Raw genomic sequence first — 27778 nt, forward strand, 5'->3', positions numbered from 1 at the left:
ATTCTCTACCTGTAACACCACACAGCACACTGTATTCTCTACCTGTAACACCACACAGCACACTGTATTCTCTACCTGTAACACCACACAGCACACTGTATTCTCTACCTGTAGCACCACACAGCACGCTGTATTCTCTACCTGTAACACCACACAGCACACTGTATTCTCTACCTGTAAGACCACACAACGCTGTATTCTCTACCTGTAACACCACACAGCACGCTGTATTATCTACCTGTAACACCACTATATTCTCTACCTGTAACACCACACAGCACGCTGTATTCTCTACCTGTAACACCACACAGCACACTGTATTCTCTACCTGTCACACCACTGTATTCTCTACCTGTAACACCACACAGCACACTGTATTCTCTACCTGTAACACCACACAGCACGCTGTATTCTCTACCTGTAACACCACACAGCACACTGTATTCTCTACCTGTAACACCACACAGCATGCTGTATTCTCTACCTGTAACACCACACAGCGCTGTATTCTCTACCTGTAACACCACACAGCACACTGTATTCTCTACCTGTAACACCACACAGCGCTGTATTCTCTACCTGTCACACCACTGTATTCTCTACCTGTAACACCACACAGCACACTGTATTCTCTACCTGTAACACCACACAGCACACTGTATTCTCTACCTGTAACACCACACAGCACACTGTATTCTCTACCTGTAGCACCACACAGCACGCTGTATTCTCTACCTGTAACACCACACAGCACACTGTATTCTCTACCTGTAACACCACACAGCACACTGTATTCTCTACCTGTAACACCACACAGCACACTGTATTCTCTACCTGTAACACCACACAGCGCGCTGTATTCTCTACCTGTAACACCACACAGCGCGCTGTATTCTCTACCTGTAACACCACACAGCACACTGTATTCTCTACCTGTAACACCACACAGCGCGCTGTATTCTCTACCTGTAACACCACACAGCACACTGTATTCTCTACCTGTAACACCACACAGCACACTGTATCCTCTACCTGTAACACCACACAGCACACAGTTACTACCTGTAACACCACACAGCACGCTGTATTCTCTACCTGTAACACCACACAGCACACTGTATTCTCTACCTGTAACACCACACAGCACACAGTTACTACCTGTAACACCACACAGCACGCTGTATTCTCTACCTGTAACACCACACAGCACGCTGTATTCTCTACCTGTAACACCACACAGCATGCTGTATTCTCTACCTGTAACACCACACAGCATGCTGTATTCTCTACCTGTAACAGCACACTGTATTCTCTACCTGTAACATACCTCCCAACTTTTGCAAAGAGCAAAGAGGGACATGTGCGCCGCGGTCCCCATAGCCACACCCCCATAGCGACCCTCCATAGCCACGCCCCCATAGCAACCCTCCATAGCCACTCCCCTACAGTCACCACATGCTGCTGACTGAATAGTGTCCTATACAGTATCCAATCCCCCAAAAAATGCCCAATATAGTATCCAATCCCCCATTATAGTGCCCCACATAGAATCCAATCCCCCACATAGTGCCCCACATAGTGTCCAATCCCCCACATAGTGCCCCACATAGTATCCAATGCCCCCATATAGTGCCCCACATAGTATTCAATGCCCCCATATAGTGACCAACATAGTATCCAATCCCCCACATAGTGCCCCACATAGAATCCAATCCCCTACATAGTGCCCCACATAGTGTCCAATCCCCCACATAGTGCCCCACATAGAATCCAATCCCCCATTATAGTGCCCCACATAGTATCCAATCCCCCACATAGTGCCCCACATAGAATCCAATCCACCACATAGTGCCCCACATAGTGTCCAATCCCCCACATAGTGCCCCACATAGTATCCAATGCCCCCATATAGTGCCCCACATAGTATCAATGCCCCCATATAGTGACCAACATAGTATCCAATCCCCCACATAGTGCCCCACATAGAATCCAATCCCCTACATAGTGCCCCACATAGAATCCAATCCCCCACATAGTGCCCCACATAGTGTCCAATCCCCCACATAGTGCCCCACATAGTGTCCAATCCCCCACATAGTGCCCCACATAGTATCCAATGCCCCCATATAGTGCCCCATATAGTAGCTAATGCCCCCATATAGTGCCCCACATAGTAACCAATGCCCCCATATAGTGCCCCACATAGTAGCCAATCCCCCATATAGTGCCCCACATAGTAGCCAATGCCCCCATAAAGTGCCCCACATAGTAGCCAATCCCCCATATATGCCCACATAGTAACCAAACCCCCCATATAGTGCCCCTCATAGTAGCCAATCCCCATATAGTACCCCACATAGTAGCCAATCCCCCATATATGCTCCCATATATGCCCCACATAGTAGCCAATGCCCCCATATATGCCCCACATAGTAGCCAATCCCCCATATAGTGCCTCACATAGTAGCCAATCCCCCATATAGTGCCCCACATAGTAGCCAATCCCCCATATATGCTCCCATATATGCCCCACATAGTAGCCAATGCCCCCATATATGCCCCACATAGTAGCCAATCCCCCATATAGTGCCCCATGTAGTAGCCAATGCCCCCATATAGTGCCCCACATAGTAGCCAATCCCCCATATAGTGCCCCACATATTATCCAATCCCCCCATATAGCGCCCCACTGAATAGCCAATCCTCCCATTTGTGTGGCCCCAGCGGAAAAAACAATAAACCAGTAACTCACCTGTCCTCCGGTCCCAGCAGCTCCTCTCCCGGCAGAGCGCGCACTCCCGTCATCCTCCGGGGCCGGCAGCGGGGTACAGAGACACTGACTGTACCGGAAGTGATTCATGACAGAGGCTGCAGGTCACTTCCGGCACAGTCAGTGTCTCTGTAACCCGCTGCCCGCCCCGGAGGATGACGGGAGTGCGCGCTCTGCCGGGAGAGGAGCTGCTGGGACCGGCGGACAGGTGAGTTACTGGTTTATTGTTTTTTTCGCTGGGGCCACATATAATGCGGGACACGGGGGGCCGTTCCGGGACCGCGGGACAGAACCCCGAAAACGGGACTGTCCCGCGAAATCCGGGACGGTTGGGAGGTATGCCTGTAACACAAGACACAGCACGCTGTATTCTCTACCTGTAACACCACACAGTGCTGAATTCTTTACCTGTAACACCACACAGCACTGTATTCTCTACCTGTAACACCACTGTATTCTCTACCTGTAACACCACACAGCACGCTGTATCTTCTACCTGTAACACCACACAGCATGCTGTATTCTCTACCTGTAACACCACACAGCACTGTATTCTCTACCTGTAACACCACACAGCACACTGTATTCTCTACCTGTAACACCACACAGCACACTGTATTCTCTACCTGTAACACCACACAGCACACTGTATTCTCTACCTGTAACACCACACAGCACACTGTATTCTCTACCTGTAACACCACACAGTACTGTATTCTCTACCTGTAACACCACACAGCACACTGTATTCTCTACCTGTAACGCTGATATTGGAATAAAGAACTTTTTGAATTTTTTTTTTCTTTTCATTTCCACACACATATTATGATCAAGCAACTGTTATCTTTGAAGTTGAGCCCAACAATAAGGCTCTGATCCTCTCTGCCATTTAGCATCATTTACTTGTGTTAGTACATCATTTTTGTGAATACGCTGCAGTACTGCAATGACACTCCAACATGTGTGAACACAGCCCTAATTTCACTGAACACTTCTGCACAATTAGAGAAATCAGTGCAGCAGCTGCTTCTGACCGGTCAGAGTTGGCAAATCACTCAGGGGATTGGGGGATCCAGCCCCGCCTCCTGTGACATCACGCCCTGCCCCCTGTTAGAGATGAGCGAACCTGACGGATTTCTGGTTCGTGCGAACCAGAAATCTTGGCATCTGACTCCCGCTGTCTGCCGCCTCCGTGCAGCGGGTGGATACAGCTTAAGGAACACCTAGAAAACTGGGATACAGCCTATGCCATAGGCTGTATCCCAGTTTTCTAGGCGTTCCTTATGCTGTATCCACCCGCTGCACGGAGCTGGCAGACAGCGGGAGTCAGATGCCGAGATTTCTGGTTCATATGAACCAGAAATCCGGCAACTTCGCTCATCTCTACCCCCTGTCTGCATCATCAGCCTGATCTCAGCAAACACACACAATGTGAGACAGAGGCATGGAAGATTTGTCTCCTAAAGGGGAACAGCAGAAAGAGCAGGAGACAATGTGGATTTGCACAGGGGCCATTTTTTTTACTTTCTGGATTTCTGTCAGCTACCAGTACCGCACAGATACAGTAATACATTGTATAGACCCATATATTTAACTTTTAATGTACTTTTAATAGAAAACAAGTTTTTCTTATCCGGAGTTCCCCTTTAAGCTCCATTCACTTCAAAACCTGCACTCAAACTGCTGCCAAGAGCGGTGCTGTCACTGGAAGATACCGGCCATGTTTTCTAATACTGGATAACCCCCTTTAATTGCGGATGGTGGCCATTCAAGTGAATGTGTCGTGTCCAGTGCCGTCCGTTCCGTTGTGTAACTCCCCTGACGGAGAAGAGCGATGGAAATGCAGGACGGCTATATGAACATAGTCTAATCTAGTCGGCTGTGACATATGGAATTGTCTAATTAACATACATGAGGGATGTGCTGACGCAATGGGCGGGGTTTTGAAAGTGGTCTTTTGATTGGCTGCACATTTCCACCAATGTTTGATTGATATGACCGCATGGTGGTTATTGGCTGCGCAGTTTTGGCGCACAATGTGAACATGGCCATAAGACTGATCAAATTCACATTCAAAAAGTTGGTTCCGTTTTTATCCAACCTGGATGGAATTGTCATTGCATCATTGAGCATATAAAAGGTAAAACAATACAGGAAAAAATAATAAGAAGTGACATCAAAGACAAGAGCAGCTACTAACAACTCCATTCTAGCTGCTGTATGCTAATCCGACTGAAATACAGACTGCAGGGGGAAGACTGTCTCCTAGCAACAGCAGCCCCTGATCATGTGACTCCTCCTCCATATTACTAATCACATGACTGTGACATCATGACAGGTCCTGGAAGCACAAGGGAAGCACACGGCTCCTGTACAGCTCTGCAGGCGACTTTCTGAAGACAAGAGTTGTGCTGTCTGTGGAAGAAAGTGGCCATGATAATCTAAGGCTGGATAACCCCTCTAATAGCAGGAACACAGTGACCTTAGAAGGGTTAGCGGATGCTGATGTGTGTCTATTCATCTCCCAACATTCCAGGATCCTCTGCTGATATCTTCTATATAAGAGACTGACCCATCAACCATGGAGAGAGACAGAGACAAGATGGCCGAGAGGATAATAACCCTCACCCTACACATACTCTTCCTGCTTACTGGGGAGGTGAGGGATTCTGGGAGTGATGTCATCATGACATCATTCTTATCTATGGAATAACAGATGGATAGGACTGGAGAGGTGAGGGATTCTGGGAGTGATGTCATCATGACATCATTCTTATCTATGGAATAACAGATGGATAGGACTGGAGAGGTGAGGGATTCTGGGAGTGATGTCATCATGACATCATTCTTATCTATGGAATAACAGATGGATAGGACTGGAGAGGTGAGGGATTCTGGGAGTGATGTCATCATGACATCATTCTTATCTATGGAATAACAGATGGATAGGACTGGAGAGGTGAGGGATTCTGGGAATGGATGGAGTGATAGTAATGTGTCTCTCCATACACAGGATTACACAGTAGTGAAGAAGTCCTCTAGTGGGCGCTGTGGGGCCCCTGGGTGTGAAGGATGGGGAAGAACCCTGAGCCCAATCCCGGGGCCCCTGATACATGAGGAAATGGAGGAAGAGAAGATCCTAGAAGTCACCAACAAGATGGTGGAGCTGCTGAGTGGAGAGGTGAGACTGTGGCTGCTGGGAATGCTGGGACATTATACAGTAACACCACTGGAGGGGTGGGGGGGATGACTGTGTGATCATTGTGTGTGTCAGGTTCCTATAAGGTGTCAGGACGTGGCGGTCTATTTCTCCATGGAGGAGTGGGAGTATGTAGAAGGACACAAGGATCAGTACAAGGATGTGATGCTGGAGGATCAGCAGCCCCTCCCATCAGCAGGTAATAGACAGGACTATATACATACCTCCTCTCTGTATTATCTGGATGGAAAGAATGAATTCAGTCTCTGTATGTGTTCCCTCCAGTCAGATCCAGTAAGAGAACAGCACCAGAGAGATGTCCCCGTCCTCTTCTCCCACAGGATCAGGATCAGGTAGATGGAGATGTTCCCTATGATCTGTACATCCCACCTGACTTCTCCTCCTGTCTGATGACTTTTACAATATTTCTCTCACATCTTATGAATCAGGGTGAAGATGGGAACAACATTAATGATCCAGAGACAGATGTGAGCAGTGATGAGCAGTATAAGGAGGACATCACTACAGGAAAGGATCTGAACTATATTGATGATACAGACATAATGGTAAAAAAAGAAGAGAAGACAGATAACAGCGGTGATGAGCAGTATAAGGAGGAAATTACTACAGGGAAGGAACTGATCCATAGTATTGCAATCCACAACATAGTAAAAGAAGAAGAGACAGATGACAGCAGTGATGAGCAGTATAAGGAGGACATCACTACAGGTAACCGCCCAGGTGAGTAGTGACCAGTAAATGCAGAGAACAGTCACACATTCTCCTCAGTCACCAGCTGTAACTATTCTGTGTGGAATATTATAAGCTCTGTGTCCTGTCAGTTTTCCAGCTATATAATCATTTAGCCTAAATTCTAATATACAGCACAGTCCCAGCGGACAATATATCACTATCAGTCTCCTGCTGCTGCATCTATAGTGACTGTCCTCATCTTACAGTGTACCTGTTGCAAATATGTTTTTTTTTAAAAATGAACAGGGAATGTGATTGCAAGAAGCTATGTAATATACTCACTGTAATTTTTTTTAACCTTTGTGGTGATATTGATTCTTTTTTTTTGTTCAAAACACAAAGTATTGTGGATGGAGCGCAAAAATTATCGAGTGCTTGTTACTAGAGTCGAGAATTTTTCAATGATCGAGTTCGTGACCCCTCATGAACTTTGACCATTATACTTAGTTAAGATGCAGGAAAGGCCTCCGACAAGACCTCATGGCCCTTTATTCCCACCACTATTCAGCGTAGACGGTTTGGCCCTATATTCTCCTGTGATCTGCCCCCAGTAACACCATGCTGGTTGGGGTCCAGCAGGTTATCGGTATGTAGGGGGTCAATAGTCCTATTTTTTATTTGAGAAGAGTTTCCGTTACTTTTTACTACTAAGGACGTCATCTCCCTGGCCTCCAGCTTCTAGATTCTTCTCCCTGACACTTCCTGTGGATGGGAACAGATCTGATCATTCTTATTATGTTACATAAAAAAGAGTAACTTTCCATGTCTGCAATATGTTTAAGCTTCTATTACTGGGAAATAAGAGAAATGGTGTTTTCTCCTTTGCAGATGATTCTACCAGGAGCTCAGGGGGACATCAGATCTCCTCAGAGGATCATATCACACAAGATACATATGAGGAGCCGTCCACTATCCCAGATACACCCTCAGCCCCTCACAGCAAAGATCTCTCATCTCATCCTGTTATACAAGTCCCATCTTCTGCTCCATCACAGCAAGCTGACATTTACAGAGAAGACGATGGACTTCAAAGAGAAAATACAGGAAAGCCTCAGTTTTCATGTTCACAATGTGATAAATGTTTTACCCGTAAAAAAAATCTTAAGGCACATCAGATAATTCACACAGGAGAGAAGCCATTTTCATGTTCTGAATGTGGGAAATGTTTTACTCAGAAATCAAAGCTTGTTATGCATCAAAGACTTCACAAAGAGGAGAAGCCATTTTCATGTTCAGAATGTGGGAAATGTTTTAATTATAAAGCACATCTTGTTGAACATCAAAGAATTCATACAGGGGAGAAGTCATTTTCATGTTCAGAATGTGGGAAATGTTTTAATTATAAATCACATCTTGTTGACCATCAAAGACTTCACACAGGGGAGAAGCCATTTTCGTGTTCAGAATGTGAGAAATGTTTTGCTCATAAAGCTAATCTTTTTAAACATAAAAGAACTCACACAGGGGAGAAGCCATTTCCATGTTTAGAATGTGGGAAATGTTTTATTCAGAAATCAGATCTTGTTAACCATCATAGAATTCACACAGGAGAGAAGCCATTTTTATGTTCGGAATGTGGGAAATGTTTTACTCAAAAATCACATCTTCTCCATAAAAACATTCACACAGGGGAGAAGCCATATTCATGTTCAGATTGTGATAAATGTTTTAGTGTAAAATCATCTCTTGTTCTACATCAACGAACTCACACAGGGGAGAAACCATATGTGTGCCCAAAATGTGGAAGATGTTTTCCCTGGAAATCAGCTTTTGATAGACATCAAAGATCTCATGAAAGTGAGAAGCCCTTTTCATGTTTGGAATGTGGGAAATGTTTTACTCAGAAATCAGATCTTGTGAAGCATCAGAGAACTCACACAGGGGAGAAGCCATTTTCTTGCTCGGAATGTGGGAAATGTTTTACTCAGAAATCAGATCTTGTTAACCATCAGAGAACTCACACAGGGGAGAAGCCATTTTCATGTTTGGAATGTGGGAGGTGTTTTGCTCAGAAATCCAGTCTTGTTAAACATCAAAGAACTCACATAGGGGAGAAGCTATTTTCTTGTTCACAATGAGGTTAATGAATAAAACTAATTTTAAACAATTATGAAAAAAAATCCGCATTTTATAGTAAAATAGTTCTGTGTATAGTATTAGTAACTGTACTCACTGCACTTACTGACAGCAACTCCCTGTGTACCCCATAGAGCTATAATCAGGCTCCCCTCCTTCAGGCTGTGCCCTCCTGCTCTGTGGTGATTCTGTCCATAAGATAGCCGTGCCCATGCCCCTCCCCCAGTGTCTTCCATAGGTATATACAGGCTTTAATGGGCCAAAAATAACACATTTTGAACATTATAAGACACATAGAGGATTGAGGTAATAGAGAGGAGCAGCTGGAGGGGAAACATATTAGTTTACAGTATGGTCACTTAGTAGAAGCCAGGGATTATCCATAATCCCTTGCGACCGTCCAATCGCCTGCAAGCCCAAATGTCATTTCAGCACCTCCCCCTCTATATAGGGTGAGGTACTTTCTGGAGGTGGGCAGTCATCTGTATGTAGTGGAGAACAGGTTGCACAAGCCATTTAGAGCAGAGCAGGGAGAGAAATACAGAGAGATAGGGACAGAGAGCATAGGAAGGTGGATTGTGGGTGGTTTTCTGCAAGAGCTGTGAAGCCAGTGCCCCTTATACCAAGTAACTGGGTGCTGGGTGTGCATTTTATGAAGTCACTGGATGTTGTAAAGACAGGGTTCATTATACCAAGCATCTGGGTGTTGGGCGTGCATTACAGCAAGTCACTGGGTGCTGTAAAGACAGGGTCCATTATACCAAGTGACAGGATGCTGTGAAGACAGCGGCCATTATATCAAGCAACCTGCCTTTCAGCAACAAATAGCTGCTGGTTATAGCTTTAGGGGATATGATCCTCCATGATGAAACAATTCTCTTGCCTTATACCACTCAAGCAACCACGAGAGACGTTAAAAAAAAACACACAATATGTAGCAAATGTGAAGATGGGGTTCTTTAAAAGTAATGGACTATGAGTATTTCCTAGAGGGGGAACATTACTTGATATATTGAAACAATGTAAAAACTAATGGTGGGCAAATATTTTTTTATGGAGACAGACAAGTTACTGGTAGCTGATGTTCCTGTCCTTAGCATCAGACGTGAGAGTGTTAAAATCTGGGGCTAGGCTTGGTTCAATTTGAGAAAAGTCAGTCTCTTCGCACTGGGGTGAGACAGCCTCATCCTCATGGGTTTCCCAATGGCCCCTGCGGCATTGATACCCTCTCAGATGGCACACTACAGGTTGGCGAGGACAGCAGGATCAGAGCAAACTGCCATATGCGGCCAGATATCGACCTTTTTCTGGCCAGAAGTGCACCGGTTCAAAAATATTTAGGGGCAAGGGTGACTCCAAGTATGACCCGACCTGTAATTTCAGCTGTTGCTGGAGGGAGACTTCAATGTCTGTCTGACTGTTGTTTTTTTTTGCATTAACTTTTGGCCCTAGCTTCCCAGACCTTTGGCTATCGTAACCAGACTTTTCTGTGGATTGTGATTTGGTACATTACTGGCTACTTTGTGTGACCTCAGCTAGAGATGCCCACCCATTGGTGTTTTAAACCCTCTACCCACATAACGCCTCCTTGATCACCATTTCGTCCCTCTCCGGGTCATTTTCACATGGTAGATCAGTGATGGCTAACCTTGACACTCCAGCTGTTACAAAACTACAATTCCCATCATGCCTGGGTAGCCAAAGCCATATCTTTGGTTGTTCAGGCATGATGGGAATTGTAGTTTTGCAACAGCTGGAGTGTCAAGCTTAGCCATCACTGTGGTAGATCGTAGCACTGCTCCCCTGTTCCTTAAAGCAGTCACCATAATGGTGCTGTCATCTACAAGGAAGCATCATTACCGGTGAGTAACTACTGTTTTCCCCATCGACATGACGGCACCACAGAGACAATACCGGAAAAGGAAAATATTAGGGAGGGCCAACAGCCTGCAAGACGTTACGACCAAATCCCACGCCCGAAGAATCAGCAAGATGTAACCTATAGTGATAGAAAAACCTGGGGTGAAGACCAAACTGCCGCCTGCAGAGAGATGGTGAGTATAGTCCGACGGCTCTTATAAGCTTCCCTGCGCTCTACTGTACCAAGGCAGCACTCAGGGAGAAGAGAGCTCCAGTGAAACAAGCTCACATGCAGAGACTGCGACTGAGCCTCTGTACACCAGGCTTCCCACAGGGACAGGAAACCTCTGAGGAGGAGAGGAGGGCCTAACCTTTTTATCCGCCAGGTTTCCTGTCCCTAAGGGCGGGGTCCCTCTCTCTGGTGCTGTTGGGGGAAAAATTTCTTCAGTGCTTGTTTAGCAAACAATAGGCGTTTAGACGACTAAAAGTCGATATGATTATAATATATACCGATCCTTGTGAACAACGAGTGTTTACACTGAAGGACGTGAGAACGATTACCGATGATTTGGGGGTCAGCGTGAAAGATGCGATCAACAACATAGGAAGGAATTTTCATTCGCCGTTTGATCGTTGCCGTGTTTACACCAGAAGATTATCGCTCAAATTCGAACAACTTAATGATTTATTGCACGTTAATCGACCCGTGTAAGAGGCCCTTTAGGATGCATTTACACAGAGAGATTTATCTGACAGATTTTTTTAAGCCAAAGCCAGGAATGGATTTGAAAAGAGGAGAAATCTCAGTCTTTCCTTTATGACCTGTTCTCTGTTTATAGTCTGCTCCTGGCTTTGGCTTCAAAGATCTGTCAGATAAATCTCTCTGTGTAAACGCACCATTAGTTTTCCTTCAGACACAGCTTTTCCACAGCTTTGTTTTGCCCATAAATCTGGCAGCAGTTTTTCTTGCTTTTTGGCATTTTATCTGGCCTTTTCTCATTGAATTATAAATTACTATTGACATTTCTATAGACAAGTCATGGTTAACCCCGGACCATTGGGAGGGGTTAACATGAAGGAATGGGCAGCAGAGGAAGGGTTAATAAGGAGTTAGGTTTGTGAGTTACCTCAGAAGCTGCTAAGTGGGGATTGGTTAAGTGAGCGCCAATGGCAGGCCGGTATCTGTGGGAGCAGCGATTTTTGCCTCTCACATGGATACAGGTTTGTGATTGGTGGCTTTAAGGAAGCTTTTAATTGGTTTAAAATTAACCTGTGAAAAGAGTGTATCTGGGGGAATAGGGGAAGTCTATTCCCTGGGGACATGTAGAGATTGGGGGAGACACAGGGAAGAGGCATGGTCAGAGTTTATTTAGGACCTAGCAAGGGAAAACTCCTGTCACTTTAGCCAGCGCTGTGGAAGAATCAAGAGAGAAGAGAAGAAGCTGCAGCCCCCCCCATTTGTGTCAGAATTTGAATGGGGGGGGGGGGATGTAAGGCCTTTCTAATTAAGACAAGGGCTCTCAGTTATATATATTTATTGTTTATGACATGGTTGAATGTATGATCTAAGCTGGAGGAGCTAGACTGTTGATGTTTGTATATTATATCTTTTATTCTACAGTCAAATGAATTTAAAGGGAACCTGCCACCCCGGCTGCTGGGGTGAAGCCTGCCCAACCCCCCCGTGGAGTCCCTTATACTTACCCCTTCTTCAAAGTCCCGACTCCTGCCGAAAAATCCCTGTCAGAAGCCATGTGCGCGCACCACAGATGAGTCTGACGGCCATGGAGAATGACTGCTCCGGTCATTCTCTATGGGCGTCGGACTCATCTCTGGTGAGCACGCGCATGGCTTCCGACAGGGTCCGGGACTTCGACGAGGGGTAAGTATAAGGGGCTCCACTGGGGGGGGGGGGGTCAGGCGGGCTTCACCCCGGCAGAAACTAAAGAAATTTTAAAGAAATTAAAGTTTATTACTGGTCTATAATTTAATATTGAATGTAGCTTAGGATATTGTTTGGGTACAATTAGTATGCTCTATTCCTTCATGTGATTCTTTATCTTTTTTTTTGGGGGGGGGGGGAGCACTCTAGAAAAACAATCAATATGTATATAGAAATGTGTGTACAGACTACGGTTAAAGGGAATCTGTCAGCTGTAATTCAGGTTCATGTTCTGGAAACACAGACAGATATATGAAGGGTAACATGTTCCTCCATGTCTGAACAGCTATCTAACAGTGTCTGCGGGTTGGGATTTGCAGCTGACGGATAAGCATTGGCTGTCCGGGCATGATAGGAATGTAGTATACAGGAGTTGGGGGTTTCCCTAAGGTTGAGCAGAGAATGGATTAATAATAATACACTGTTTATCCTTTATTATATTACAGAGAGGGGCCATGCTGGAGATGGGACATCTTTATTATTCACACAGACCAGAGCAGGGAGTTACCATAGCAACAACAGCTGCCTCCTTAGGCTCTATTCATACGTCCTGTTCATGTCCTTAATTGCGGATCCGCAATAATATAGGACCAATGTATTTCAATGGACCTATACACACATCCGTGTTGTGTACTGGGCTGCAATCCGTTCCGCAAAAAAAAAAGGACAGACCCTAGTACGGACAGTAACTGACACATCCAATACAACTCTATGGGGTCTGTATTTTACTGAAGCAATACGGATGCAATACGGATGCAATACGGACTGAATTTGCGGATTGTATACTGACTGAAATTTGCGGATTGGAAAAATATACTGACGTGTGAATAGACCCTTAGTGTACTACTCTAGCTAGGAGAAAGGCCCAGAAAGAGGGCGGAGCTATTCTAATAGACTCCCCTTAAGAGGCAGTTGTGACAGGAATTCCCTGGTTAGTCAAGTGCAGCTGTGGTAAAAGAAACATCCTCTGAGGGGACTACAGCCTGTGAGGAGATTTACTGGAGTCAGCACCACAACTAACAGAAATAGTGCGACATATGGGAGTTGTTGGGCCAAGCAGCTTATTTTATTGATGAACCCAGAGAGCGAGCCTGATCCACTTACTCACCAAGGTGTCACACTGAGGGGCAACTCCTCCACATACCCTTATATATCCTGGGAACCAAAATGTTGTGGCTTATGGTGCGGCCCAGATACCCTAAAGGACTCCCATTGCACTGGGCTGTGGTTGGCTGCCTGTCCAATTCACGAAGGGCGACTGCACATATACCAGCATACCTCCAAACTAACAGCAGTGACCCATCTCTGGCAGTCGGCCATATTGAGAGATATTGAGTATTAAGAAGCTGTTAGAGTTATATACTTCCTATACAAGTAACAGTCACTGTTGTACCTCACTGCTCCGACTCCCTGCTGTCTGATTTTCTCTGCACCTCATCACCATCAAGGGCTTCTCCAGTATCACCTCAGACAGCAGTAATAGAGAAGCCCCAGTGGGAACTACAAGTACCATAATCACCACACACCTAGGTACAGTCCCCTCTATAACCTCTGTGGCCGTATTTACCTCAGGAAGAGGGAGAGAGTTATTACCACTCGGCCTGTGACAGGATAGATCTTCATTTATTCATCATAACCTCCATCCTCCCTGATATCCTCTCACTACAGACTGCTACATATATATATATCATAAAAATCAAAGTCTGTCTGTCTGTCCTTCTGTCTGTCTGTCTGTCTGTCCTCTATAGACTTCCAAACGCCTAAACCGTTTGACCCCAAATTTGGCACACAGATACATTGGGTGCCCGGGAACGTTATTGCGAAGGTCCCGTCCCCGCCAGATGTACAGGAGGGGAGGGGGAGGGGAAAGAGAGGCGCCTCATAGAGATGAATGGGAAAATCTCCTCACTGCAAACACAGGTGATATAATTAGCTGCAGCAGACACGGCAGTTGGAGCCTTAGCAACCAATAGGATTACTGCTTTCATTTTCACAGGGAGCAATGGTTGCTAGGGAAGCTGCCTCACAACATCCACAGTAATAACTGGTAGACCCCCTACTCCATCTATACAGTACATGTATATACAGGACCCCCTACTCCATCTATACAGTACATGTATATACAGGGCCCCCTACTCCATCCATACAGTACATGTATACAGGACCCCCTACTCCATCTATACAGTACATGTATATACAGGACCCCCTACTCCATCTATACAGTACATGTATATACAGGGCCCCCTACTCCATCTATACAGTACATGTATATACAGGACCCCCTACTCCATCTATACAGTACATATATATACAGGGCCCCCTACTCCATCTATACAGTACATGTATATACAGGACCCCCTACTCCATCTATACAGTACATGTATATACAGGACCCCCTACTCCATCTATACAGTACATGTATATACAGGACCCCCTACTCCATCTATACAGTACATGTATATACAGGACCCCCTACTCCATCTATACAGTACATGTATATACAGGACCCCTTACTCCATCTATACAGTACATGTATACAGGACCTCCTACTCCATCTATACAGTACATGTATATACAGGACCCCCTACTCCATCTATACAGGGCCCCCTACTCCATCTATACAGGGCCCCCTACTCCATCTATACAGTACATGTATATACAGGACCCCCTACTCCATCTATACAGTACATGTATATACAGGACCCCCTACTCCATCTATACAGTACATGTATATACAGGACCCCCTACTCCATCTATACAGTACATGTATATACAGGACCCCCTACTCCATCTATACAGGACATGTATACAGGGCCCCCTACTCCATCTATACAGTACATGTATACAGGGCCCCCTACTCCATCTATACAGTACATGTATACAGGACCTCCTACTCCATCTATACAGTACATGTATACAGGACCCCCTACTCCATCTATACAGTACAGGTATATACAGGACCCCCTACTCCATCTATACAGTACATGTATACAGGACCCCCTACTCCATCTATACAGTACATGTATACAGGACCCCCTACTCCATCTATACAGTACATGTATATACAGGACCCCCTACTCCATCTATACAGTACATGTATATACAGGACCCCCTACTCCATCTATACAGTACATGTATATACAGGACCCCCTACTCCATCTATACAGTACATGTATATACAGGACCCCCTACTCCATCTATACAGTACATGTATATACAGGACCCCCTACTCCATCTATACAGTACAGGTATATACAGGACCCCCTACTCCATCTATACAGTACATATATATAAAGGGCCCCCTACTCCATCTATACAGTACATGTATACAGGACCCCCTACTTCATCTATACAGTACATGTATACAGGATCCCCTACTCCATCTATACAGTACATGTATATACAGGACCCCCTACTCCATCTATACAGTACATATATATACAGGGCCCCCTACGCCATCTATACAGTACATATATATACAGGGCCCCTACTCCATCTATACAATACATGTATATACAGGGCACTACAGGTATACCAAACTGTGACTAGATAACACTGTCATACCACACCTGACCAATACCGCCATACTGTGACTGGGTAACACCGCCATACCAGACCTGATAAATACCACCATACTGTGATTGGATAACACCGCCACACCAGACCTGACCAATACCACCATACTGTGACTGGATAACACTGCTATACCAGACCTGACCAATACCACCATACCGTGACTGGATAACACCGCCACACCAGACCTGACCAATACTACCATATTGTGACTGGGTAACACTGTCATAACACACCTGACCAATACCACCATACTATGACTGGAAAAAACTGCTATACCAGACCTGACCAATACTGCCATTCTGTAGCTGGATAACACTGTCATACCACACCTGACCAATACCGCCATACTGTGACTTGATAACACCACCATACCAGACATGACCAATACCGACACACTGTGACTGAATAACACTGCCATACCAGACCTGACCAATACAGCTATACTGTGCTGGATAACACCGCCATACCAGACATGACCAATACCGACACACTGTGACTGAATAACACTGCCATACCAGACCTGACCAATACCGCTATACTGTGCTGGATAACACTGCCATACCAGACCTGACCAATACCGCCATACTGTGACTGGATAACACCGCTATACCAGACCTGACCAATACCGCCATACCCCCCTCGAAAAGACACCAGATTTTCTGGCAAGTCTGAACGGGAGGGTAATGTCCCTCTGCAAGGTGCTACCCTACTCACCAGACCATGGGTGCCTAATGGTAAATACGACCCTGCAGGTATACAGGACACTACAGGTATACAGGACCCAAAAACTATACACTACAGGTGCACGGGACCTCCACCAACTATATACTACAGGTATACAGGACCCCAAACTTTACACTACAGGTATACAGGACCCCAAAACTATACACTACAGGTGCACAGGGCCTCCACCAACTATATACTTCAGGTATACAGGACCTCCACCAACTATATACTACAGGCATACAGGACCCCAAACTATACACTACAGGTATACAGGACCCCAAAACTATACACTACAGGTATACAGGACCTACACCAACTCTATACTACAGGTATACAGCACCTTCACCAACTCTATACTACAGGTATACAGGACCCCAAATCTATATACTACAGGTATAAAGGAACTTCACCAACTCTATACTACAGTTATATAGGACCCCCAAACTATGCACTACAGGTATACAGGACCCCCGAACTATATACTACAGGTATACAAGACCTCCACCAATTATACACTACAGGTATCCAGGACCCTCAAACTATACACTACAGGTATACACTAATTCCACTGATTAACTCAAATGAAACAATACCTTTAGCTTGGCCTCCTGGGCACCTTAGAACAAATCTAATTAACACACTGACACGTTATACCCGGGCAGCGCCGGGTACATTTTCTAGTATATATATATATACAGCTCAGCTACATGTACATTACACATATACAGCTCAGCTACATGTACATTACACACATATACAGCTCAGCTACATGTACATTACACATATACAGATCAGCTACATCTACATTACACATATACAGCTCAGCTACATGTACATTACACATATACAGCTCAGCTACATGTACATTACACATATACAGCTCAGCTACATGTACATTACACACATACAGCTCAGCTACATGTACATTACACACATACAGCTCAGCTACATGTACATTACACATATACAGCTCAGCTACATGTACATTACACACATACAGCTCAGCTACATGCACATTACACACATACAGCTCAGCTACATGCACATTACACACATACAGCTCAGCTACATGTACATTACACACATACAGCTCAGCTACATGTACATTACACATATACAGCTCAGCTACATGTACATTATACACATATACAGCTCAGCTACATGTACATTACACATATATACAGCTCAGCTACATGTACATTACACACATACAGCTCAGCTACATGTACATTACACACATACAGCTCACCGACATGTACATTACACACAGGGCTCTGCTGCAGGCATATATAACACACACATACACAGCTCTGCTGCAGGCATATATAACACACACACACACAGCTCTGCTCCACACACATCACTTCAGCTCATCCAGCACAGCAGAGTCCTGCATACACTGAGCAGCAGCCCCTGATCATGTGACTCCTCCTCCATGTGACTGATCACATGACTGTGACATCATGGCAGGTCCTGTAAACACAGTGTAGATGCTATTTCCAAGTGAATCTATGTTTTCTTGATGACGTCTCACTCATGTGACTTGTGTGGGAGGAGCTTAATTTTCTCCATCCTTTCTTAGAAGCAGGCGGTCAGGGTCAGTCAGGACTGTGTAGCTGCAGGGTCTGTCTGTTTCCCGGCCGTTCAGTGAGGTAGAAGACGACAGTAATGGCCGTGTGAGGAGTTTCAGGACATTATAATTGGTAAGCTTCTCTCTGGGGGCCATTTTTTTATGAAGTTCAGAGGTCTGTAGTAATGTGCTATGCGATCATCTGCAGGGGCTAAATCCAATTTTTTTTTTTTTGCATTAATACGTTGCCCACCCGTAGCTTTACATCTTTCCAATATAAAGTTATTATGGATTCTGCACAGTTTTTCTGGCAAGTCTGAACGGGAGGGTAATGTCCCTCTGCAAGGTGCTACCCTACTCACCAGACCATGGGTGCCTAATGGTAAATACGACCCTGCAGGTATACAGGACACTACAGGTATACAGGACCCAAAAACTATACACTACAGGTGCACGGGACCTCCACCAACTATATACTACAGGTATACAGGACCCCAAACTTTACACTACAGGTATACAGGACCCCAAAACTATACACTACAGGTGCACAGGGCCTCCACCAACTATATACTTCAGGTATACAGGACCTCCACCAACTATATACTACAGGCATACAGGACCCCAAACTATACACTACAGGTATACAGGACCCCAAAACTATACACTACAGGTATACAGGACCTACACCAACTCTATACTACAGGTATACAGCACCTTCACCAACTCTATACTACAGGTATACAGGACCCCAAATCTATATACTACAGGTATAAAGGAACTTCACCAACTCTATACTACAGTTATATAGGACCCCCAAACTATGCACTACAGGTATACAGGACCCCCGAACTATATACTACAGGTATACAAGACCTCCACCAATTATACACTACAGGTATCCAGGACCCTCAAACTATACACTACAGGTATACACTAATTCCACTGATTAACTCAAATGAAACAATACCTTTAGCTTGGCCTCCTGGGCACCTTAGAACAAATCTAATTAACACACTGACACGTTATACCCGGGCAGCGCCGGGTACATTTTCTAGTATATATATATATACAGCTCAGCTACATGTACATTACACATATACAGCTCAGCTACATGTACATTACACACATATACAGCTCAGCTACATGTACATTACACATATACAGATCAGCTACATCTACATTACACATATACAGCTCAGCTACATGTACATTACACATATACAGCTCAGCTACATGTACATTACACATATACAGCTCAGCTACATGTACATTACACACATACAGCTCAGCTACATGTACATTACACACATACAGCTCAGCTACATGTACATTACACATATACAGCTCAGCTACATGTACATTACACACATACAGCTCAGCTACATGCACATTACACACATACAGCTCAGCTACATGCACATTACACACATACAGCTCAGCTACATGTACATTACACACATACAGCTCAGCTACATGTACATTACACATATACAGCTCAGCTACATGTACATTATACACATATACAGCTCAGCTACATGTACATTACACATATATACAGCTCAGCTACATGTACATTACACACATACAGCTCAGCTACATGTACATTACACACATACAGCTCACCGACATGTACATTACACACAGGGCTCTGCTGCAGGCATATATAACACACACATACACAGCTCTGCTGCAGGCATATATAACACACACACACACAGCTCTGCTCCATACACATCACTTCAGCTCATCCAGCACAGCAGAGTCCTGCATACACTGAGCAGCAGCCCCTGATCATGTGACTCCTCCTCCATGTGACTGATCACATGACTGTGACATCATGGCAGGTCCTGTAAACACAGTGTAGATGCTATTTCCAAGTGAATCTATGTTTTCTTGATGACGTCTCACTCATGTGACTTGTGTGGGAGGAGCTTAATTTTCTCCATCCTTTCTTAGAAGCAGGCGGTCAGGGTCAGTCAGGACTGTGTAGCTGCAGGGTCTGTCTGTTTCCCGGCCGTTCAGTGAGGTAGAAGACGACAGTAATGGCCGTGTGAGGAGTTTCAGGACATTATAATTGGTAAGCTTCTCTCTGGGGGCCATTTTTTTATGAAGTTCAGAGGTCTGTAGTAATGTGCTATGCGATCATCTGCAGGGGCTAAATCCAATTTTTTTTTTTTTGCATTAATACGTTGCCCACCCGTAGCTTTACATCTTTCCAATATAAAGTTATTATGGATTCTGCACAGTTTTGCTGTTATCTAGGTGCACTCAACCCCACTAAATGCATAGAATCATCATATCTAGAGATGAGCGAACCTCGAGCATGCTCGAGTCCATCCAAACCCGATTAGCGGTGGCTGCTGAAGTTGGATAAAGCCCTAAGGCTATGTGGAAATCATGGATATAGTCATTGGCTGTATCCATGTTTTCCAGACAACCTTAGAGCTTTATCCAAGTTCAGCAGCCACCGCTAATCAAATACCGAACGTTCGGGTTCGGATGGACTCGAACCTGAACCCGGTTTGCTCATCTCTAATTGTATCCTCTACTTTCTATTCATCTCTACAGGATCCTCTGCTGATATCTTCTATATAAGAGACCGACCCATCAACCATGGAGAGAGACAGAGACAAGATGGCCGAGAGGATAATAACCCTCACCCTACACATACTCTTCCTGCTTACTGGGGAGGTGAGGGATTCTGGGAGTGATGTCATCATGACATCATTCTTATCTATGGAATAACAGATGGATAGGACTGGGGAGGTGAGGGATTCTGGGAGTGATGTCATCATGACATCATTCTTATCTATGGAATAACAGATGGATAGGACTGGAGAGGTGAGGGATTCTGGGAATGGATGGAGTGATAGTAATGTGTCTCTCCATACACAGGATTACACAGTAGTGAAGAAGTCCTCTAGTGGGCGCTGTGGGGCCCCTGGGTGTGAAGGATGGGGAAGAACCCTGAACCCAATCCCGGGGCCCCTGATACATGAGGAAATGGAGGAAGAGAAGATCCTAGAAGTCACCAACAAGATGGTGGAGCTGCTGAGTGGAGAGGTGAGACTGTGGCTGCTGGGAATGCTGGGACATTATACAGTAACACCACTGAAGGGGTGGGAGGGATGACTGTGTGACCATTGTGTGTGTCAGGTTCCTATAAGGTGTCAGGACGTGGCGGTCTATTTCTCCATGGAGGAGTGGGAGTATGTAGAAGGACACAAGGATCAGTACAAGGATGTGATGCTGGAGGATCAGCAGCCCCTCCCATCAGCAGGTAATAGACAGGACTATATACACACCTCCTCTCTGTATTATCTGGATGGAAAGAATGAATTCAGTCTCTGTATGTGTTCCCTCCAGTCAGATCCAGTAAGAGAACAGCACCAGAGAGATGTCCCCGTCCTCTTCTCCCACAGGATCAGGATCAGGTAGATGGAGATGTTCCCTATGATCTGTACATCCCACCTGACTTCTCCTCCTGTCTGATGACTTTTACAAGATTTCTCTCACATCTTATGAATCAGGGGGAAGATGGGAATAATATTAATGCTCTAGAGACAGATGTGAGCAGTGATGAGCAGTATAAGGAGGACATCACTACAGGTAACCGCCCAGGTGAGTAGTGACCACTAAATGCAGAGAACAGTCACACTTTCTCCTCAGTCACCGGCTGTAACTATTCTGTGTGGAATATTATAAGCTGTGTGTCCTGTCAGTTTTCCAGCTATATAATCATTCAGCCTAAGTTCTAATATAATATAGATGAGGATGTGACGCGGCTGCAGGTAATAACACATGATGTGTGTATAATATATAGAATACAGTCATATAAAATGTTTGCGCTGTGCCGCCCTGTAGCTGGGTTGTGCTTCAGTATCTGGAGAAAAGTGCGGCACTGTAGTTTGACTAGTGAAAGTATCGGCATCACCATATTGCTGTCTGTGCTCCTTCAGCGCTGCCGCTACACCGACTACTCAGCATAGTGACCTCAGAGCAAGACTGTCTTTTGTGCTCTCTTCCTTGACACCGCTCTCTCTCCTGACCTCAGAATGAGACGTGTGGGGGGAGAAAAAGTTGGATCCGTGCGTCCCAGGGAGGGGGAGGGGTGAGTAACTGAGTAAAGGAGAAACAAAGAACCATATAAATCAGGGGTACTCAACAACTTTTAGTGAAGGTTCACTTGCGGGGGTTTGTCAGATGAAGGTGCGAGCTGAACATCAGTAGTAAAGGTGTTTTGTTACTTCTCACAAACGTTGTTGAACGATTTACATTCAGAATTGCTGCTTATTAGTGGGAACACTGGCATTTTTTTCTCTCTCACCAGCCCTTATGTAGCTCCTCCAGTAGTATAATAGACCCCCTGTGCGCTCCTCCAGTAGTATATAGCCCCCCTGTGCGCTCCCCCAGTAGCATATAGCGCCCCTGTGCGCTCTCCCAGTAGTATATAGCCCCCCTGTGCGCTCCCCCAGTAGTATATAGCCCCCCTGTGCGCTCCGCCAGTAGTGTACAGCCCCCCTGTGCATTCCCTCAGTAGTATATAAGTGAAAGAGCTTGGCTCTAGTGGGCCGGTGGCGCTCATTCTCTCTAGGGGCTGATCCTCCAAGCCAATGTGCTTTTTTTAATAAGAGGAGGGAGATGTAGGTTTGGTGCTTAACCCCTTCAGGACTGGACTGATTTTGGCCTTCTGGAGCAGAGCCCATTTTTTTAATCCAACCTGTTTCACTTTATGCAGTTGTAACTATGTGATGCTATAACGTTTCTTTTTCATTCTGACATATTTTTGTGTGTTTTTTTAACACTTTAATTTATTGTCCCACTATGGGGACTTCACTGTGCAATTGCCTGATTATATTGCTGATCAGCACTGCGATGCATAATGCCTGTAATAGCACAGCTGATCAGACTTGATCAGAGCTTGGTCAGCCACCAGAGCTGTAGCACAGGTGGCCTTGGGGAAGTCTCCTGAAGTCACATCGACCATCGGCGCTGTACGATCGCACCGCACAGCCCCGATGGGAAACGAAGGGAGGATTCTCCCTTCTTTTAGCATTATAGGGGCTGCAATCGCACTGATCGCAGCACCCATAGGGTTAACTGCTGGCAGTTGCAGTGGGTGCCTGGCTATCCTGTGATGTATCGGCGTGTCCATCTGCCGGAACGCTATGCAGAATAGGATGTGCCGGTACGTGATTCGGCGGGAAGGGATTAAGGAAGGTCGAAAGAGAGAAACATAAACCGGCCGTCTCCCTTAATGGATTATGGAATTCCCACAAGTTGCTTCTTTGACTTCTGTTCTCCAGGTCATCAATATTTTTCTGTGAGTTGGTGGATGAGGGCTGTGCGGTTGTCGGTAGTTATTTTTAAGGAAGACGTTTGCGTCATGTTGGGTTCTGTGACTTTTTGAGATAAGTTTGTGTTTGGAGAAACAGGGACACTTAGTAGGCTACTACGGTCGCATGTGACTGGCTGCTGAAGCCCAAGACTTCAGGGCTGGGGAGAGCAGAGTCCTGGGATGAGAAAGAGCTGTTGCCATGATGAATATCAGATGCGCCCATGTTGGTGGTTTGGGTCTTTGATGTTTTTGACGATGTTGAGGTGTTTGTCACTTTTTGTTTTGGGGTTACTTGTTTGAATGTGTCCATCATGGCCGTCCGTACTGATATGTTGTGATTTTTGCGCACCCTCAGAGGACGTTTTGCCAACAAATTTATCTATGATCTCTAGAGTTGAGCGAACATCGAGCATGCTGAAGTTCGTCTGAACCCGAGCGGTGGATACAGCCCTAAGGTTGTCTGGAAAACATGGATACAGCCTATGACTATATCCATGTTTTCCAGATAGCCTTAGGGCTTTATCCAACTTCAGCAGCCACCGCTAATCAGATACCGAAGTGGTGCAGAGAAACTCGAGCATGATCGATGGTCACGCAACTCTCTCGTGTTGGAAGTTTTTGTGTCTTCTAGAGAACCAGTGAGAGTAGGATGATCGGGGATCTGTCACTGATAATGTAGCTATGAGGAGGGGGTCTTTGCCTCCATAGTAGTAGCTGAAGTCTCATGTAAGAGTTATGTAGCAACAAGGTTATCTGACCGCAGTAGTTAAAGTGACGCTGTCGTTATAACTTTCCATGTCTGCAATATGTTTAAGCTTCTATTACTGGGAAATAAGAGAAATTGTGTTTTCTCCTTTGCAGATGATTCTACCAGGAGCTCAGGGGGACATCAGATCTCCTCAGAGGATCATATCACACAAGATACATATGAGGAGCCGTCCACTATCCCAGATACACCCTCAGCCCCTCACAGCAAAGATCTCTCATCTCATCCTGTTATACAAGTCCCATCTTCTGATCCATCACAGCAAGCTGACATTTACAGAGAAGACGATAAACATCAAAGAGAAAATACAGGAAAGCCTCAGTTTTCAGATTTCCCATGTAAAAAATATCTTACAGGCAAAAAGGCATTTTCATGTTCAGAATGTGGGAAATGTTTTACTCAGAAATCAGTTCTTGTTAACCATCAAAGAATTCACACAGGGGAGAAACCATTTTCGTGTTCAGAATGTGAGAAATGTTTTGCTCATAAAGCAAATCTTTTTAAACATCAAAGAACTCACACAGGGGAGAAGCCATTTCCATGTTCAGAATGTGGAAAATGTTTTATTCAGAAATCAGATCTTGTTAACCATCAAAGAATTCACACAGGAGAGAAGCCATTTTTATGTTCGGAATGTGGGAAATGTTTTACTCAAAAATCAGGTCTTCTTTTCCATAAAAACATTCACACAGGGGAGAAGCCATATTCATGTTCAGATTGTGGTAAATGTTTTAGTCTAAAATTATCTCTTGTTCGACATCAAAGAATTCACACAGGGGAGAAACCATATGTGTGCCCAAAATGTGGAAGATGTTTTCCTTGGAAATCAGCTTTTGATAGACATCAAAGATCTCACGAAAGCGAGAAGCCATTTTCATGTTCACAATATGGAAAATGTTTTACTCAGAAATCAGATCTTGGTACGCACACAGGGGATAAACTATTTTCATGTTTGGAATGTGGGAAATGTTATGCTCAGAAATCGTATCTTGTTACACATCAGAGAATTCACACAGGGGAGAAGCCATTTTCATGTTCGGAATGTGGGAGGTGTTTTGCTCAGAAACCCAGTCTTGTTAGACATCAAAGAACTCACGCAGGGGAGAAGCCATTTTCATGTTCACAATGAGGTTAATGAATAAAATGAAATTTAAACAATTATGAAAGAAAAACGTCATTTTATATTAAAGTTCTGTGTATAGTATTAGTAACTGTACTCACTGCACTTACTGACAGCAGTTCCCTGTGTACCCCATGGAGCTATAATCACCTCCCCTCCTCCAGGCTGTGCCGTCCTGCTCTGTGGTGATTCTGTCCATAAGATGGCCGTGCCCATGCCCCTCTCCCAATGTCCTCTATAATGTCCAAATGTGTCTTTTATAATGTCCAACACATTTTGGACATTATAAGACACATAGAGGATGGAAGTAATAGAGAGGAGTAGCTGGAGGTGAAAGGGAAGTTTATATTACTTGCACGACTTTTATTCCATTCTGCAAAGCAAATTTACAGTAATCTGTTCCAAATTTACTAAACATGGCAGTCACACATTAGTTTACCGTATGGTCACTCAGTAGGAGCAAAGGATTATCCATAATCCCTTGCGACCGTCCAATCACCTGCAAGCTCCACTGTCATATCAGCACCTCCTCCTCCCTCTGCTCTCCCACCTTAGGGCGGGTTCACACTACGGAATTCTCGCGGACAATGTCCGCGGAATTCCGTCAGCTGTCCGCCCGCACGGGCACGCACTTTTCCGCCGGCTCCATAGACACAATTCTATGGGCCGGCGTATTCCGCGATCCGCTGAAAGAAGTGACATGACACTTCTTTCAGCGTATAGTGGAATACGCCGGCCCATAGAATGGTGTCTATGGGGCCGGCGGAAAGGCGCCCAGATGTGCGGGCGGACAGCTGACGGAATTCCGCGGACATTGTCCGCGAGAATTCCGTAGTGTGAACCCGCCCTGAGAAGACTAATCTTCCATGCCTCTGTCTTGGCTTGACTGGATCCCTCAATCCCCTGACTGATTCAACAACTCTGACTGGCCAGAAGCAGCTGCTGCACTGATTTCACTGATTGAGCAAAGGTCTGCAGTGAAATTAGGGCTGTGTTCACACATGCTGGAGTTTCATTGCAGTACTGCAGCGTATTCAAAAAAATGATGCAGTAAGACAAGTAAACTATATTTGCATTTCCAAGGAAATATATAGTGCTTGAAAAGAGCGCCCCTTTAACAATGATGTACCTTTAAGAGAAACTTTAACACTTGGTACCATACTATTTAAGAGCGACTTGGGTACCGTCCCTTTAACCTCTTAAGGACCCATGCCGTACAGGTACAGCATGGAATCTTGTCACTTAAGGACCCAAAGCCGTAGCCGTACGGCATGTAGTCCGTCGGTGCTTTGAAGTGAGCTCAGGAGCTGAGCTCACTTCAAAGCATGTGTGGACCGGCTGCTATATGCAGCCAGGTCTTACTGTTAATGACAGGCCGCCGCGGTCGTCCGCCATCAACCCCCGCAGTGCCTCGATCACGGCACTTACATCAGTGGCAGGAGCTCCCCTGTGATGCTCGCCGCTCTGCTGGGGAAGAAGCCGGCATACACAGCATCCTCCGGTGTCTGTGACAGCTGGCGGACACCGGAGGATGCTGTCTGTGCCGGCTTCTTCCCCAGCAGAGCGGCGCGTGTCTTTAGTCTCTTGCGGGCCGCGCGCGATGACGTCATTTCATCGCGCGCCGCCTGCAGGAGAAGACCGGCACAGAGGACCTGGGAGAGAAGAGGACCTGGACAGCGTGGGAGCGGAGGTAAGGTGAGTGGGATGTTTATTTTTTTATTTGGGGATTAACTAGGATCCCAGGGACATGACTGATGGGGGGGGGGCAACTAGGCTACCAGGGACATGACTGATGGGGGGGACAACTAGGCTACCAGGGACATGACTGATGGGGGGGGGACAACTAGGCTACCAGGGACATGACTGATGGGGGGATAACTAGGCCACCAGGGACATGACTGATGGGGGAGACAACTAGGCTACCAGAGACATGACTGATGGGGGGGGAATAACTAGGCTACCAGGGACATGACTGATGGGGGGGGGGGAATAACTAGGCTACCAGGGACATGACTGATGGGGGGGGGGAATAACTAGGCTACCAGGGACATGACTGATGGGGGGGGGACAACTAGGCTACCA

The 27778-nt window shown here is 45.5% G+C and overlaps 2 protein-coding genes across 2 annotated transcripts in view; both read left to right on the top strand.

Annotated features, from left to right (window-relative positions):
• LOC138786612 (uncharacterized) overlaps window positions 1–27778 on the top strand; it is a 324608-nt gene that overhangs the window by 19102 nt on the left and 277728 nt on the right. The gene's annotated exons all lie outside the window — the stretch shown is intronic.
• LOC138786854 (oocyte zinc finger protein XlCOF7.1-like) lies at window positions 7440–25734 on the top strand. Its single transcript, XM_069963925.1, has 2 exons — window positions 7440–8780; window positions 24942–25734. Exons 1-2 carry the CDS (start codon window positions 7496–7498, stop codon window positions 25703–25705), a joined length of 2049 nt encoding a protein of 682 aa, XP_069820026.1. The 5' UTR covers window positions 7440–7495; the 3' UTR covers window positions 25706–25734.

This window comes from Dendropsophus ebraccatus, chromosome 3, assembly GCF_027789765.1.
Source record: "Dendropsophus ebraccatus isolate aDenEbr1 chromosome 3, aDenEbr1.pat, whole genome shotgun sequence".
NCBI classification, from domain to species: domain Eukaryota; kingdom Metazoa; phylum Chordata; class Amphibia; order Anura; family Hylidae; genus Dendropsophus; species Dendropsophus ebraccatus.